Source organism: Debaryomyces fabryi (assembly GCF_001447935.2).
Source record: "Debaryomyces fabryi strain CBS 789 chromosome Unknown contig00206, whole genome shotgun sequence".
In the NCBI taxonomy this organism is placed as follows: domain Eukaryota; kingdom Fungi; phylum Ascomycota; class Pichiomycetes; order Serinales; family Debaryomycetaceae; genus Debaryomyces; species Debaryomyces fabryi.
In genome coordinates this window covers 1-14,761 of record NW_015385632.1, presented here as the reverse complement: position 1 = coordinate 14,761, position 14,761 = coordinate 1, and the positions used below count along the sequence as shown (strand labels likewise).

The window sequence follows — 14,761 nt, the reverse complement described above, 5'->3', positions numbered from 1 at the left end:
TTTTATTTATGCATTGTTATTTTATACTGCATATAGGTTCATAATAGAACGTTACACAAAACCGGCATGAGTGGATCGGATTTTTATATGATAAAGGTACAAATTGCAGATTATTAGAAATACGGCAAGATTTGTGAATTATTTAACTGGAAAATTTATTTTGATCCAATGAACTATTGAATATGCAAGATGATAGTAAAATATTTCGTCTAACCTCAATAAGCCACTCATATTGCTCAACGTAGAATGTATACTAGTATCGATATAGTAAGCATGTATAGAATGTAGCTTGAACATGAAAATAATCCAGCAAGTTATACTATAATTGCCTATTATACCTCACAAGCAACAACCTTGTTCCAGTCAAGACAGATCATGATACTCTTTGTTGAGGCAATTATCTAAAGAAGCGAAAGTCATAGTTTAGGAGACAAATTATTAGTCAGTTGAGTAAATGATATAATATACTATATAGAGCAAGCTACTTGAAATTAACTTAGCCAAATAATCTAAACAGTCATTTGGTCAAGAGACTCGATAATAGTTTTAGTCTGTTTAGCAAATTGTATCGTAGAATACAGTAGAACAATTTAGGATGGAGTTACACAGATCCTCTGATCCAAGTTATTGTCTATACCGTTTATGCAATCATCAAACCTCTCATTTATAAAAACTTCACCTAGAATTTCGTACCACTCGCGTGCAACCTCATGATTGACGTTGTCATAACCATACAATGCCCAGTCAACGAGTAGCCAACACTCGTTTAATAGAATTTCTGCCCTTGGTTACAACTTTCCCGATTAGGTCATGTATATCTTTACCTCCGATTGCTACATGAGTACCTTATTTATTTCTAAAGGAGAAGTATAAGATGATGAAACTGACTTGCCTGAAAATGCAATAGCGCTTCTATTGATGCATTAAACGCTAGTCAATTGTCAATAACACCGGTGGTGAACTAGTTACGAGGCAAGTAAAGCTGCCAGACATGTCGCAGCCACAAAAGTTGCTATATTCTTTGTTAGCATAACTATTCCTAGATCTGCTATAGCTGAATACCAAGTTCTCCTCTTCACAATCTCTTCAATGATAGTTATGTCAACACTATTAATACCGATATAATAGAAACGTATTTGAAGATAATATAATTATTTTCTATGCAATCAACAGATTGAAAAGAATTTTGAGCCAAGCAGTAGCATAGCCAGAGACGATAACTTCGTGCTATGTATAAAAAGGAAATACGAGGTTCATAACCAGAATGAATTTAGCCAAAATTAAGGTTTTGAGCACCCGAATACTTTTTCATCATGCTTGAAATAGAACACAGATTGTTAGATCCTAATTAGTTGATATAGAACTATCAAAAATAGCTGACCATTGCAACAATTCTTTTAATCAGATATGGTAACTACAGTGAATGATAAAAAATGCAATTGCATATTAAATAAAGTTTTATTAGATAATAATGGAGCTAGATTAACTTTACATCTATGTAAATAAAAGACTTAGACTTCTATTTAGTTTTTTAACTGAGCCTTGACCCAGCCTTCCAAGCCTCCTTTGACGATGATATCTTGTAAATTGGTACCTAACTCACCAACCTTCTGGGTCAAAATGAGGTTGCCTTCAGCATCAGACACTGTGACTTGGTTTTTGGTCACGTCCCATTTTAAGAACCAGCCAGTTCTGATGGTCAATTCGTCGGATTGTGCATACTTCTCACGTAGTTTGTTAATCAACGCAGGAATTTCCAAGGTTAATAATGCATTATTAATGGAATTTCTAGAGAAAATGTTACCAAAAGATCCGGCAACGACTAATTTCATGTCTCTTGCCAAGATGGCTGTGGCTGCTTGTTCTCTTGAAGAGCCAGTACCAAAGTTGTAACCGGAAATAATAATGTCACCAGCCTTGGTCTTCTGTTTAAACTCTGCATCGTAGTTTTCCATACAGACCTCGGCCATTTTGGAACGTGGAATGTCATCTTGGTAAGTGTATTTACCAGGGTAGATACCGTCAGTGTTGATGTTGTCGGCATCACATAAGATCAATTCACCCTCAATAGATTTAGGGAAGCCATCTAAAACGTCAACCGAGCTACCAGTTGCATCTGCATCGACTGCTTCAGTGGATTCAGTAGCGGTTATGGATCTAACAATTTCAGGATTTGTAGGAACAGGGTTGCCTTGTAACTCTTCTGGACCACCGATTTTACCCAAAACTGCTGATGCAGCAACAACCTCAGGGGATGCAAGGTACGCTAATGCATCCTTAGAACCCATTCTGCCCTTAAAGTTACGATTAGTAGCTGAAATTCCAACTTCCCCTTCCTCTAATAAACCAGTTCCTAAACCAATACATGGCCCACAACCAGCAGGCAATGGTTTAGCACCAGCATCAATAATATCTTGCCAAGCTCCAATAGCCTCGGCATCTTTTTGGACATTCGACGAGGCAGCAGCAACGTAGAATTCAACCCCTTCAGCAACTTTGTGGCCCTTGATAATGTCAGCAGCCGCCTTGATATCACTTAATCTTGAATTTGTACAAGAAACTAAGTACGCCTTATTAATCTTGATGTTTTGTTCCGATAAATCATGTAACGATGTGGAAACTTTGACAGAGTTTGGACCGGAAATGTATGGTGATAAGGAACTTAAATCAACAACTAAGTGCTTTGCATATACTGCATCACTATCAGAGGCAATTTTGTTCTCACTCAAATCTTTAATGGTTTGCTCATTAACTCTTGGATGTGGTTGAGGTAATTTCTTAATTCTTTCTTCATAGAAATCAACTAAAGTTTCGTCCACTGGGAATAACCCAGACAAAGCACCCCATTCAGTGGTCATATTAGCAATGGTTAATCTATAATCAACAGACAAGTTCTTCACACCTTCACCAGTGAATTCGATAGCATGGTTTAAAACTTCATCATTATTGAAAATACCACATAATGCAACAATAATATCCTTACCAGTTACGCCCTTTGGCAACTTACCCACCAATTCAACCTTGGCAACAGGAGGGATCTGCCACCACGTTTGTCCTGTAGCCCAGATAGAAGCAGCGTCTGTTCTCACGATTGGAGTACCCAAAGAACCGATACCACCGTATGTATTAGAATGCGAATCTGATGCAACAGTCAAGTTTAATGGGAAGGCATACCCTTCTTCAATCATAATTTGATGCCCAATACCTCTTCCAGCCGGGTAGAAATCAATGCCTTGTTCTTTAGCGAATTTCTCGATATTTTGATATTTTTCTAAGTTCTTCTCAGACTTGTTTTGAACATCATGATCCAAAGTACAAACGATCTGCCTGTTATCGTGCACTTGGGTTGCACCAAGTCCCATGAACTTAGTAGCGACCGGCCACGAGTTATCGTGAGACATACAATGTGCTGGCTTGATAGTAACATAATCTCCACTGAATACTTTCTTATCATTTGCTAATCCAACTGCATATTTTTGAACTATCTTTTCAGTTAAATTTTGTCCTTTATAAAGAATGCAAGATGATGATAAACATCTAGCACCAGTCTTTTTCAAACTAGACCTGGTAGATAAATAAAGTAATGCCATATTTCGCTACCAATGAAATTTGCAATAACCAGTAATAAATAACAATACCAACTTCTCAGCTGGAAAATTTTCAATTTAATTTTTATCTAAACAACCCAAATCTGGAGAGTTCAATTTCACTGTAGGATTATGAGTCAGAATTAAAGCCATTATTTGTATTGGTGTAAATTTTTCAATATCCTGCACATAGAAAAAGCAAAAACCTATCTATCGGCAATCATATAGTAGCTTGAAAGACTGAAGAGTACAGAGCCAATGTATACTATAACACAAGCATTTATCTTATGTATCATTGTATCTTGCTCATACGTGGCAGCAATTCATGCGGGTGTACCTGAACACCTCAAAGGTATAGAAAGAAACCACCCGGATGTCATTCACCATCGCATGGTGAGGATCACCACACTCTGTAGTGGACTTATTTTGGTACTCCCAGCGATTTTGACATACATGGGTGGATACCCGAGTTATATTTCTGTGATTTGGTCGTTTGGACTTGTACCCGGGATGACATTGAGGGGCGATGTTGAGAGTGATATTGCGAGTATTTTTCGTAGTATCAAGTTGATCCTGATACTCTATATGGGTCCTATCCTAGACTACCCATGGGAGATTCAATTTGATGCAACCATTGCTCAACAAGACTTCTACGAAAGCTTCTGCCTGATATGGGGCGTCCGTGACCATATATTTGCGCCCATAACCGAAGAATTGATCTATAGATCTCTCCTCCTAACACTTTTACAACCATTCGAGTCGCTCTCTGATTTGCAAATGATCCTTCTTACGCCGTTATTCTTTGGTATTGCTCACGCTCATCACGGCTACGATTTATACAAAAATAGAAATGTGGACTTTTCAACCGCCGCCCTTACCGTAGTAGTCCAGGTGATATATACCACGGTATTTGGCATACTATCGAACTATCTCTTCTTGGAGAGCGGTAACAATTTATGGTGCCCCATAGTTGTGCATGGCATTTGCAATTTGATGGGCTTTCCCAATTTTTCTATTGATAGACCAATATTTTGGACTATAACATATTATTTACTTCTTATAGCTGGCATATGTGGCTTTATCAAGCTATTATGATCTCTAATATTGACATAAATGCACCAAACAAATAACACGATAAAATTTCAGAAACGAGTTTTGTGTCATTTTAAAAACTTACCGTGTAGATCACCACCCAAATTATCCATCAGAAGCTAGTATAAACTAATTATTATTCTATAGCGTTGACGACTAACAACGTATCGATCAGCTATATTTAAAGTCAAACTTATAGCGTTTCACCACTCGTTGCATTAAAGAGGATTTCGTTCTCTAAAATATTATTACGAAACGACCAGAATAGCTTTCATTTTGAAAATAACATTTTTTGCATAAACGTAATAGTGAACATAGAACTATTATTATTAGATCATCAACACCGAATACGCCGGTCCAAGGAATCCAGTATCATTTCCCAATTATTTGATGCATAATCTTAAGAATTTTCGTATTATTGAAATAGAAAGTATAAATACTATTTGAAAGGCTAATACGATACATCGGTCATGTTTGAAGATGAAATAGTAAACCAGACTAGGAGCTATGAGTCGGCAGCCAAGGATATAGAACAGGAAAAGAAGATGGTGGCAGCTTTGAAGCGTTTGTCTATAAGTAACATGATGAGTTACGATCCTGACTTGCCTATTGAAGATATGGAATACCAATATCAATATCAGCAGCACAATGATGATCTGTCCAACAAAAGTCCACCCACATCACCTCAGATGAGAAGAAGTTCGTCACTTTCGCGTAAATCATCTCTCAAGGGTCGCCCATCACCATCTGAGGACTCTTTACATCAAGATCAGGATGAAATGGGAGAGAATATTTCGGATGATCCACAGCAAGAACAGGTGCTAGATACGGAAACATTGTTATGGGTTCCAGCTGATTTGCACCCCGAAGTTGATCCAGAACAATTCAAAATTCACGTCAAAACGAAGGTGGGAGAAATTATGGAGAGAAAACTGAGTAGAAAAAATTCATTGAGTAGACATTCTTCCCTTTCGTCATCATTTTTAGCAGATGATAAGGAAGAGCCGAGTCAATCAGATTTAGAAACCCCAGAGAAGAACATTAAAAATGATAATCTTGAAGTCGAACAACAATCTTACCAAGAGAAAAGATTTAGCAATCCATCATTACGTGACTTGAGTTTCGAGCTAGAAAATTTATCAAGATTAGCTGGAATGGACTCTACTGACGCAGTCACAATAGCTCGGACCTTGTCGAGTTCTTCTTTAGGTTACACTGATGTTGAAAAGCAAGCATTTGATGAATTATCTTCTCCACCGCACACATCTCCAAATAACTCGACTAGGAGACGAGAAACAGACACTTCGCAGAATAAAGCATTTGTTGACCCAGAATCACCAACGTCTCATAAAACAGTCAATAGATTACCCCAAGAGCACGCATATAGTCATTCTGGTAGACATGAACAGCAATCTCGCCAACATCAAGATTATCAAAGGGCAAAATCACAATTTAGTCCAAATGATTTTTCTTTAAAAAGAAGTAGAAGGCTAGACTATAGAAAGCTTTCTAATCCTTCGGCGTCTGGCTCCAGTTTACAAAATAACAAGGCAGGAAAATTAGCTGAATTAAGAAATAATTTAAACTCTCCTTCTCCATCGCCAGTTACACACCAATATCATTTAACCAAGCAACCTGAGCATAAATCAAAGGGTAAGCAGCGCAAAGCTCGTGATTCTCAACTTTTATTCAGTTATCGTAATCCAAATGTCCCACCCGAATCACAATCGTCCAAGGATTCCCCGTATCCGAATTCTGCATCATCAAGTTCTCCACTTGAACAACAGTTTAACACGCATAAATTTAGCCAACATAATGTAACTGCAAAACGCATATCGCATATTAAAAATCATAAAGATCAATATGGCTTACTCCAGAAGCAAGGATATTCAAGAACATCTTCTAGGTCTTCATCTGGAGGATCTGGCAATCATTCGGTACAATCTTTCGAAAAAGAGAAGACTCGTCCTATTCAATCACCTCCGAATCAGCCATTCCCATCTCACACAATCAATAAGCAAAAATTTCCACCTTCCTCACAGAGTAAATATCGATCCGACAACAGAAAACACCATCACAGATCTCATGGCCAACAAAATGATAGATTAAAACAACAAATTCCGCAGCAGTCAAAAAACTATGTATTTCAATTGCAAATTCCTAAGACACGGTCTGAGAATCGGAAATTTGATTCTAATAATGAAACAGACTTAGTTAACAAGAAGTCAGTTCCTCAAATTAAGATAATAAATGACTCTTCTAATAATAGAACAGAAGATAAATCTACACAATTAAACCAGAATCTTGACATGTTGAGATCTGAAATTAATGAATTCAAGGAAAGCTTAACAAAGATCGACTCCCCAGCCTTCAGCGGAAGTCGTTCCGCTTCTGATAGTGATTTACCAGAAAGTAGTGACAATAACGAGTCCGATTTCAGCTTCGAAGCGTCATACCAGAATATAAGCTATGAAGACAGCTTAGGAATTGAGAAGGATGTTTTGAATGAACTTGACAAAGAGAAATCTAGTAACATCGATGACGCAGGCGGCGATTTGGAAAATAAGAAAGCCAATCCATTTGTTAGTCCAGAGAAACCGACAGCAACTCAAGAACCTGTTTCTGAATTGGTAGAGGAAAGGGGTAATGATAAAGGAGATAGTAACAGTGAAGATTTGTTGCAAGATTTTGAAATTGATTTTGATCGAAATGCAAATAAGGATGTGATAGAACTATCTGAGATTGATCAGGATCCACTTATAGAAGAAATTGCAGGCACACCTGACGAAGAATTTATATCTAAATCAAGTGAACCCGTGTCTCGAGTCTCATCTACTGGTGAAGTACAAAAGAAGAAGTCTTTTGGTTTGCTACCAAATCATTCATCAAGCTCTTTCAATTCTGAGACAGAGACTAAGAAGACTTTAAAGAAGAAAAAATCATGGCCGTGGTTAAAAGAAAGATCTGCAAGTTTTTCATCCAGTGATGGTAACAAATTACCAAGCTTACCAGAAGCAAAATCACCATCGAGATCATTTTCAACCCCTGAAACACCTACTAAGAAGAGGCAAGAACAACAACAGATATCTAAAGAAATTCCTAGGACTCAGGATATAAAACCATCTGCTTCTATTGGAAAAGAAAATATGATTAGTAAGTTTTTCAAGAAAAAAAGATCGAATTCTTCTACTTCAGTATCTTCATCTTCTGATATCACGAATATGGATAGCAAGCCCGTACAAGATTCAGGAGTTACTATTGACTACGAATCAGATTCTGAAGCCAAGAAGAATATACAAGGAAAATTGAAGGGTGGAATATTCAAGAAAATGAATAGGAACAAGCAAAATGAAAAGGAGAAAGAAAGACTCCAATCATTGAAGTCTACATCTGTAACTTCATTAGTATCACTGATTGAGAAAGGCAATAGTACTGAAGACTTACATGAACTCGAAGTATCTCGTGAATTAAAGAAAGGTCATATAATACAAGATTTCGAAAGAGATGTTCAATCTTTCTCACATAATGTGTCTGAGGTGGGTAAGCAAGATGAAGTGGAACCATTGTCAAAATTAAGAGAGGAAGATAACGAGGAGACTTTGATGGATAATGAAAAAGGAAAAGGAAAAGAAAAGGAAACGGAAAAAACAAAACCTAAGATTAAAACGAAGCTATTAGAGTCGAGAAAGGAAAGAGCACTTCGAAAATCTGAACAAAGTAAGACTGAGGTGCCTAAACAGGTTACAGAAGTCATGCAAGATGAGGCTGACATAGAGGATCAAGCTAAGCAGACAATAAAGCCAGAAGATGAGAAAGAAGTGTCTCGTTCTGCTCTTGACGTACAAGAAAAATTGAAAAAATCCATCAAAAGAACTTCCAAAGCCAATCAACCTATCGAGTTTACAGACTCCGCGTTTGGATTCCCTCTACCACCTCCTTCCCAGTCTACATTGGTCATGTTAGACTACAGATTCCCGGTACATGTGGAAAGGGCCATTTATCGTTTATCCCACTTGAAATTAGCCAATCCTAAGCGATCGCTCAGAGAGCAAGTTCTCTTGTCAAATTTCATGTATGCATACCTTAATTTAGTAGACCACACATTACACTTGGAACAATTGAACAATAACACCGAAAATACTACTGAAGTGCTCGATGATACAAAAGAATTGAATTTCGCAGCCGAAGACGTAATCGTGACAGAAGACGAACTAGATGATACTCAACATGATTCGGATCAAGTAAGTATCGATTTAGACATTGTTGATCTTAGCAATACCCCTGCAACTACAGCAGAAGTTCAATAAAATGGTTCTACGTTTATTTCTGTCCATTATTTGAGATAATTCAGAAGCATGCCTTTTATAATAAAATATAATAAAAGTTACTAAACACACAATGGGGATCACATTTAATGCGCCAACCTGATCCAACTGTATACCATATACTCAATAAATACTACGTAGTATTGAAGGCTCATTAATACATGTACATATTGAATTCCGCGCGTATTACTCCTATTAATTTCTTTTCACCTGATATTTTTTTTTTTGTATTTTTTTACCGTCTTCGCTTAAGAGTAAATAAACGAATAAATCAGGCCAGCATAGCGTTTCATATTGATCGAAAGTCTTATAAATATTAATATAGTCTTGAATCAAGAATTTCCTATTAGATACGTTTGTTAAAAATTTAACTAATTCAATATGTCTAGAAATTTACCCTTATTAGGTACTGCCGAGGTTGCTAAGCATAATACTCAAAAAGATTGCTGGGTTACCTTGTACAATAGAAAAGTATACAATGTTAGTGGTTTTATTGATCAACATCCAGGTGGAGGGGATATAATCTTACCATACGCCGGAAAAGATGTTACAGGAATTATGGCGGATATAATTTCCCATGAGCATTCAGAAAGTGCATACGAGATGTTAGACGATGAGATGTTGGTTGGATACTTAGCTACGGCCGAAGAAGAAAGAGAGTTGTTGAATAATAAGAACAATACTCCGGTTGAAGTTAAATTAGAAAAAGGCAGTGACGACGATCTCTATGAATTCCACGATAAATTGCCACCAGCAGAGAAATTATCGATTCAAACCGATTACGAAGAAGATGTCAAGAAACACAAATTTTTGGATTTAAATAAGGCATTGATCCCCCAGATGTTGTTCAGTGATTTTTCGAAGGAATTTTATCTTGACCAGGTGCATAGACCTAGACATTACGGGAAAGGTTCGGCTCCATTATTCGGCAATTTCTTAGAACCTCTTTCATTGACACCATGGTGGGTAGTGCCAACAGTTTGGCTTCCAGCAAACTTCTATATTTTCTACGTTGGTTTTGTCAATCAAGACAAATTGATTGCAATAAGTTTCTGGGCTATGGGCTTGTTTATTTGGACATTGGTTGAATACTGTATGCACAGGTTTTTGTTTCATTTAGATGGGTATTTACCTGATCATCCTGTTGCACTTACTCTCCATTTCCTCTTGCATGGTGTCCATCATTATTTGCCAATGGACGGATACAGATTAGTGTTACCACCAACTTTATTCGTCCTTTTAGCATATCCATTCTACAGATTAGTATTTGCCATATTCCCATTCTATATGGCATGCTCTGGTTTTGCTGGTGGTACTTTGGGATATATTTTATATGATGTTACCCATTATGTTATTCACCATACAAAATTACCTCAGTTCTTACAAGATATCAAAACTTACCACTTAGAGCACCATTATAAAAATTATGAAATGGGCTTTGGAGTTACAAGTAGATTTTGGGACGTCATTTTCGATACCGAAATCACTAGCACCTTTCAAAAGAGGAACTAAGCCTTATGAATGACGATTTTATACATGTTTCATTTTTTATTTATTCTAGAAGAAATAATGAATTCTATTCATTAATACTTGATAATTTAATACTTAATAATTTAATACTTAATAATTTAATACTTCATACTTTCTAATAATACATATTTGATTATATATTTACAGTAAAATCATCAGTTGTTAACTGAATTCCACCATGGGCCAATGCATCTTCTTTTTGGGAGTCCTTATCTTCATTCTGTATTCTGAACTTCTTAGGAGCCCTTCGGTCTTGAAAATTTGGTCGTTTCTTCCCTTCGTTCCAATCTATATTGCTATATTTGGATTGAAGACGTAATTTTCCCATAAAGACTTCTTTCTTTATTTCCTTTAGCTTCTCTTCTTGGGTTCTATTTTTGAGCACCCGCTCTTTAAAATTCTGATAATTTATTAGTCCAGAATGTGTTTCTTCTACTCTTGATAAGTACTCTAAGAAGTCAAATTGTGGCTTCAGTCTTATATCTGTCCTAGGTGTTTGTTCATCTGGTCCTGGGTTAATAATATATGTATCAGGTATATTATCTTCATCTTCATGATTATCATCCTCTTCATCATCATATTCGTATGTGTATTTTGGCTTGTTAAATAATCTTTCACATTTTTGGTAAAGCTTAGTATGATTGGTATTCTTCAATATTTTATTATGAGATTCGTCAACATCAAGACCTGCTAATAAAATATCCTGCCAATTCAACAAACGTGGATATGGACGGCTGGAGGACAACCGTGTTTGCCCTTGTTTCTGAAATTTTATAATGTTATTAACAAGGTGGTCCACTTTATTGGCTAATTTTTTGCACACTTCATTAGTCATTTTGGATGAAATATCTGGACTCATAGTTAGATGCTTTTTATCTGCAACAGCCTTGAGTTTATCATGTATTTTCTTTTCTAACAATGCATGTAACTCTATCATAATATCAACCTTACTGTTTGATAAAGTTTCTCTGGTTGCAACCGACCGTATCCTCATATACCGTTGGTGTTTATTTTCGGGTATTACTTCATCTTTCGTGGTTATTTCCTCATAATCTCCGTTGTCTTCTGATTCGTCTTCATCATCTGTCAATTCTTGTTTTGTAATATCTAAATTTATTTCTCGGTTCACATTTGTCTCATGATCGATATCATCAAATTGATCTATGCAAATCTCCGAATCCACGAAGGTTTTGCTTGATTGTGGATCGGGAACTCTTTCAAATGGTAGTGGCCAACTTGCCCAGTTACGTCTAGGAAAAAGCGGGTTTATCTGGTGGAATAGGAATGTTGAGTATAAATGAATTGAAAGATCATGCCTATATTCATCCTCAAGTGAGTTGAGAATAACTTCTCTTTCTTTCTTAGTGGACATCGTATTAGATAATAATAAGTCTTCCCATTAGAATAATTTCAAGTTCTTCTTTTTTTAGTATGAATTTGATTTACAATTGCTTATCATTACAAATTATGCAAATCCAAAAGAGAGATAGTGATGCGAATGAAAAATTTCATCAGTATTTAAGCGCATCGATCTGCACTATCTCTCAATAAAATATTTCATTATTTTCTCTCTTTCTTTCTTTCTCTCTCTTCTTCTCTTTTAAAAAAGTTGAATATTTCCTATTAGTTAGTATTTAGCGGGTTTATAAGAGAGGACAAGTAATCTTGTAAGAACAATTTAAAGAACTTAGTATAAAATCAAAAGTACGATGGAAAATTTTCAAACCCAATTTTTAGATCTTGCTTTAGAATCCCAGGCATTAAAATTTGGCACTTTCACCTTAAAATCAGGTCGCCAATCACCATATTTCTTTAACTTAGGATTTTTTAACACTGGTAAGTTGTTATCGGCATTAGCAACTTCATATGCCAATGCTATTATCAAGTCCGGTTTGGAGTTTGATATTATCTTTGGTCCTGCTTACAAAGGTATTCCATTAACAGCTATTACTGTTGCCAAATTAGCCGAATTAGAACCTACAAAATACGGCAAAGTTGGCTACTCTTTCAATAGAAAGGAAAAGAAGGATCATGGTGAAGGTGGATCTATTGTAGGATGCCAGCTCGCTGGAAAGAAGGTCTTGATAATTGATGATGTCATGACCGCAGGTACTGCAATTAACGAAGCATTTTCTATTATTAGGGAAGAAAAAGGTGAAGTTATTGGTACTATTATTGCTTTAGATAGACAAGAAACAACTGCTGATTCAGATTTATCGGCTACTCAAGCGGTCCTGAAGAAATATGAAATTCCAGTTATTTCAATTGTGTCCTTGTCAGATATTATCAATCACTTAAAGGACAAGATCTCACCAGAAGAATTAAGTTCTATTGAAGGATACAGAAAGCAATATGCTCCTAAGAATGTTTAAAATATCTTTATAAACAAGGACTTGATGTCAATAAAATATTGGCACTATTATTTATGTTATATATGTATATAAATACAATGAAATTATCTTAATACATCGTAATGATTAACCTCTAATTTTCATAACCTTCTTCTTTGGTTGTTTAGGAGCTTGTGGAGCTTTAACTTGTGGCTGCTCTGGTTCAGGATCATAGATACTCTTCGTCATTGGGTGTTTGATAGTTAATTCAGAATGAACAGGCACGATGGTATTCATTTTGAACCCTTTAACCTTAGGTATTTCACTTGGCTCGAATCCAGTTTCATATTCACTTGGTAATGGAATACCACTCTTTGGTCCTATGCTTTCCAATGTGGTTGGGTGAGTCTTCAAGTAGTCAGCTATAGTGTTCAATACTGCTCTCTTATTTTTAAACCTCGAATCGACTATTGCTCCATTCTTATTACTATCTTTGATAAGTACTCTTACTCTACCTGGATTACCGAAATCTTGTGGATGTGTCTTATCTAATTCCAACATTACTGGCAAATTGTAAAACCGACATGCATCCGATATGGTCTTGGCTAAGGGATTTGATACAGCTCTATCTTCTGATACTCTTCTTCCGTCCTTATGTGATCTCGACTTATCAAAGTAGCATGGATAGATAATTTGGAATTTTTTCAATTCAGCTCTTTCCTCTGCAGTAAATTTGTTAGGGTCGACAATATCTTTACGTTCCACACTCTTGTTCTGTTCTGGTGGAGGAAAATTAGGAAATAATGGTGGTTCTTGATCTTGTGATCTTGTAATTTGAGGACCTGGTTGAACTGGTGCTATGGGAGTTCTAAGCGATGGATCAAATTGGGCAATATCCATGTCCATATTATCGATCTCATCATCCAAAACTTCTTCCAATACTGGTCTCTTTGCCATCTTTCCTTGGTGTCTTCTTATTATTGGGTTTTAACACTAATCTTTACTACTAACAGGTTTATGTCCAATATATTTTCATGAACCTCAAGATATATTCACGTGACCAAATATGGAAAACACAAGCTAGCTATACCGTTATCAAAACCAATTTTAAGATTAAATATATAAATAGCCAGCTATATACTATCCAACCTTCGTATATTCAATTCAAACCCCCTTCAGTGATTTAAATATTTGTTAGATATTGTATCTCTGCAAGGGCTACCAAAATCTAATATTTGAATGAAAGTATCATCTGTGCCATTTACAGATCTCTAAACAGCTACAATATATATATTGCCAGAGAAGTGAAGTTGCCAAATACTGCCGGTGATATCAACAAGTAGGTCTCTTACAAATTTCCCAGTATTGATATCCCATAATTTCAACATTCTTTCACTACCACTGACAATTTTAAGGTTATCATGATGAAAACAAGCTATGGCAGCATTATGTCATTATAACTTACATAGTCTGTCACCATATCTTGGATTCCACACTCTTAATGTGGAATAGACCAAATACCCGTCAGATAACTCTAGTAATCCCACTAATGAGCTATGCATGTAATAGCTTCCCATTTTCAATATCCCATATCCTTATCGAGGGCCATAGATCCAGAGTAACATCTCTTAGTATGGAAATTCAATAAAGTGGAATAAATTCTGTCGTTGGGCGCCGTTAGAACATATCTGCAATTACCGTTATCAAGAAGGTCCCATACCCTAACGGTTGTATCATAAGAGCCTGATACTATAATATTACCGAATCCAGACACAGATGTCACACATTGTGTATGTCCTAATAAGGTTGCAACCAAGTATTGGTTTTCGCTGTCACTTTGATCATAAATTGACCGATTAATATCACCATTCTCTTTTTCGTTATCAAGTGGTGACTT

The 14,761-nt window shown here is 36.2% G+C and overlaps 6 protein-coding genes across 6 annotated transcripts; 3 read left to right on the top strand and 3 right to left on the bottom strand.

Annotated features, from left to right (window-relative positions):
* Positions 1–1,523: 1,523 nt before the first annotated feature.
* Positions 1,524–3,590, bottom strand: LYS4 (homoaconitate hydratase; the record flags this gene model as incomplete). The annotated part of the gene is made up of 1 exon (XM_015614252.1): positions 1,524–3,590. One exon carries the CDS (start codon positions 3,588–3,590, stop codon positions 1,524–1,526), a length of 2,067 nt encoding a protein of 688 aa, XP_015464925.1.
* Positions 3,591–5,149: 1,559 nt separating this feature from the next.
* On the top strand, positions 5,150–8,986 carry ZDS1 (Zds1p; the record flags this gene model as incomplete). The annotated part of the gene is made up of 1 exon (XM_015614251.1): positions 5,150–8,986. The coding sequence occupies one exon, from the start codon at positions 5,150–5,152 to the stop codon at positions 8,984–8,986; it is 3,837 nt and encodes a 1,278-aa protein (XP_015464924.1).
* Positions 8,987–9,385: 399 nt separating this feature from the next.
* On the top strand, positions 9,386–10,516 carry SCS7 (fatty acid alpha-hydroxylase; the record flags this gene model as incomplete). Its single annotated transcript, XM_015614250.1, has 1 exon — positions 9,386–10,516. One exon carries the CDS (start codon positions 9,386–9,388, stop codon positions 10,514–10,516), a length of 1,131 nt encoding a protein of 376 aa, XP_015464923.1.
* Positions 10,517–10,667: 151 nt separating this feature from the next.
* On the bottom strand, positions 10,668–11,906 carry AC631_05420 (uncharacterized protein; the record flags this gene model as incomplete). Its single annotated transcript, XM_015614249.1, has 1 exon — positions 10,668–11,906. One exon carries the CDS (start codon positions 11,904–11,906, stop codon positions 10,668–10,670), a length of 1,239 nt encoding a protein of 412 aa, XP_015464922.1.
* A 337-nt stretch (positions 11,907–12,243) lies between these two features.
* Positions 12,244–12,906, top strand: URA5 (orotate phosphoribosyltransferase; the record flags this gene model as incomplete). Its single annotated transcript, XM_015614248.1, has 1 exon — positions 12,244–12,906. The coding sequence occupies one exon, from the start codon at positions 12,244–12,246 to the stop codon at positions 12,904–12,906; it is 663 nt and encodes a 220-aa protein (XP_015464921.1).
* Positions 12,907–13,011: 105 nt separating this feature from the next.
* On the bottom strand, positions 13,012–13,821 carry SEC65 (RNA-binding signal recognition particle subunit; the record flags this gene model as incomplete). The annotated part of the gene is made up of 1 exon (XM_015614247.1): positions 13,012–13,821. One exon carries the CDS (start codon positions 13,819–13,821, stop codon positions 13,012–13,014), a length of 810 nt encoding a protein of 269 aa, XP_015464920.1.
* Positions 13,822–14,761: the final 940 nt, after the last annotated feature.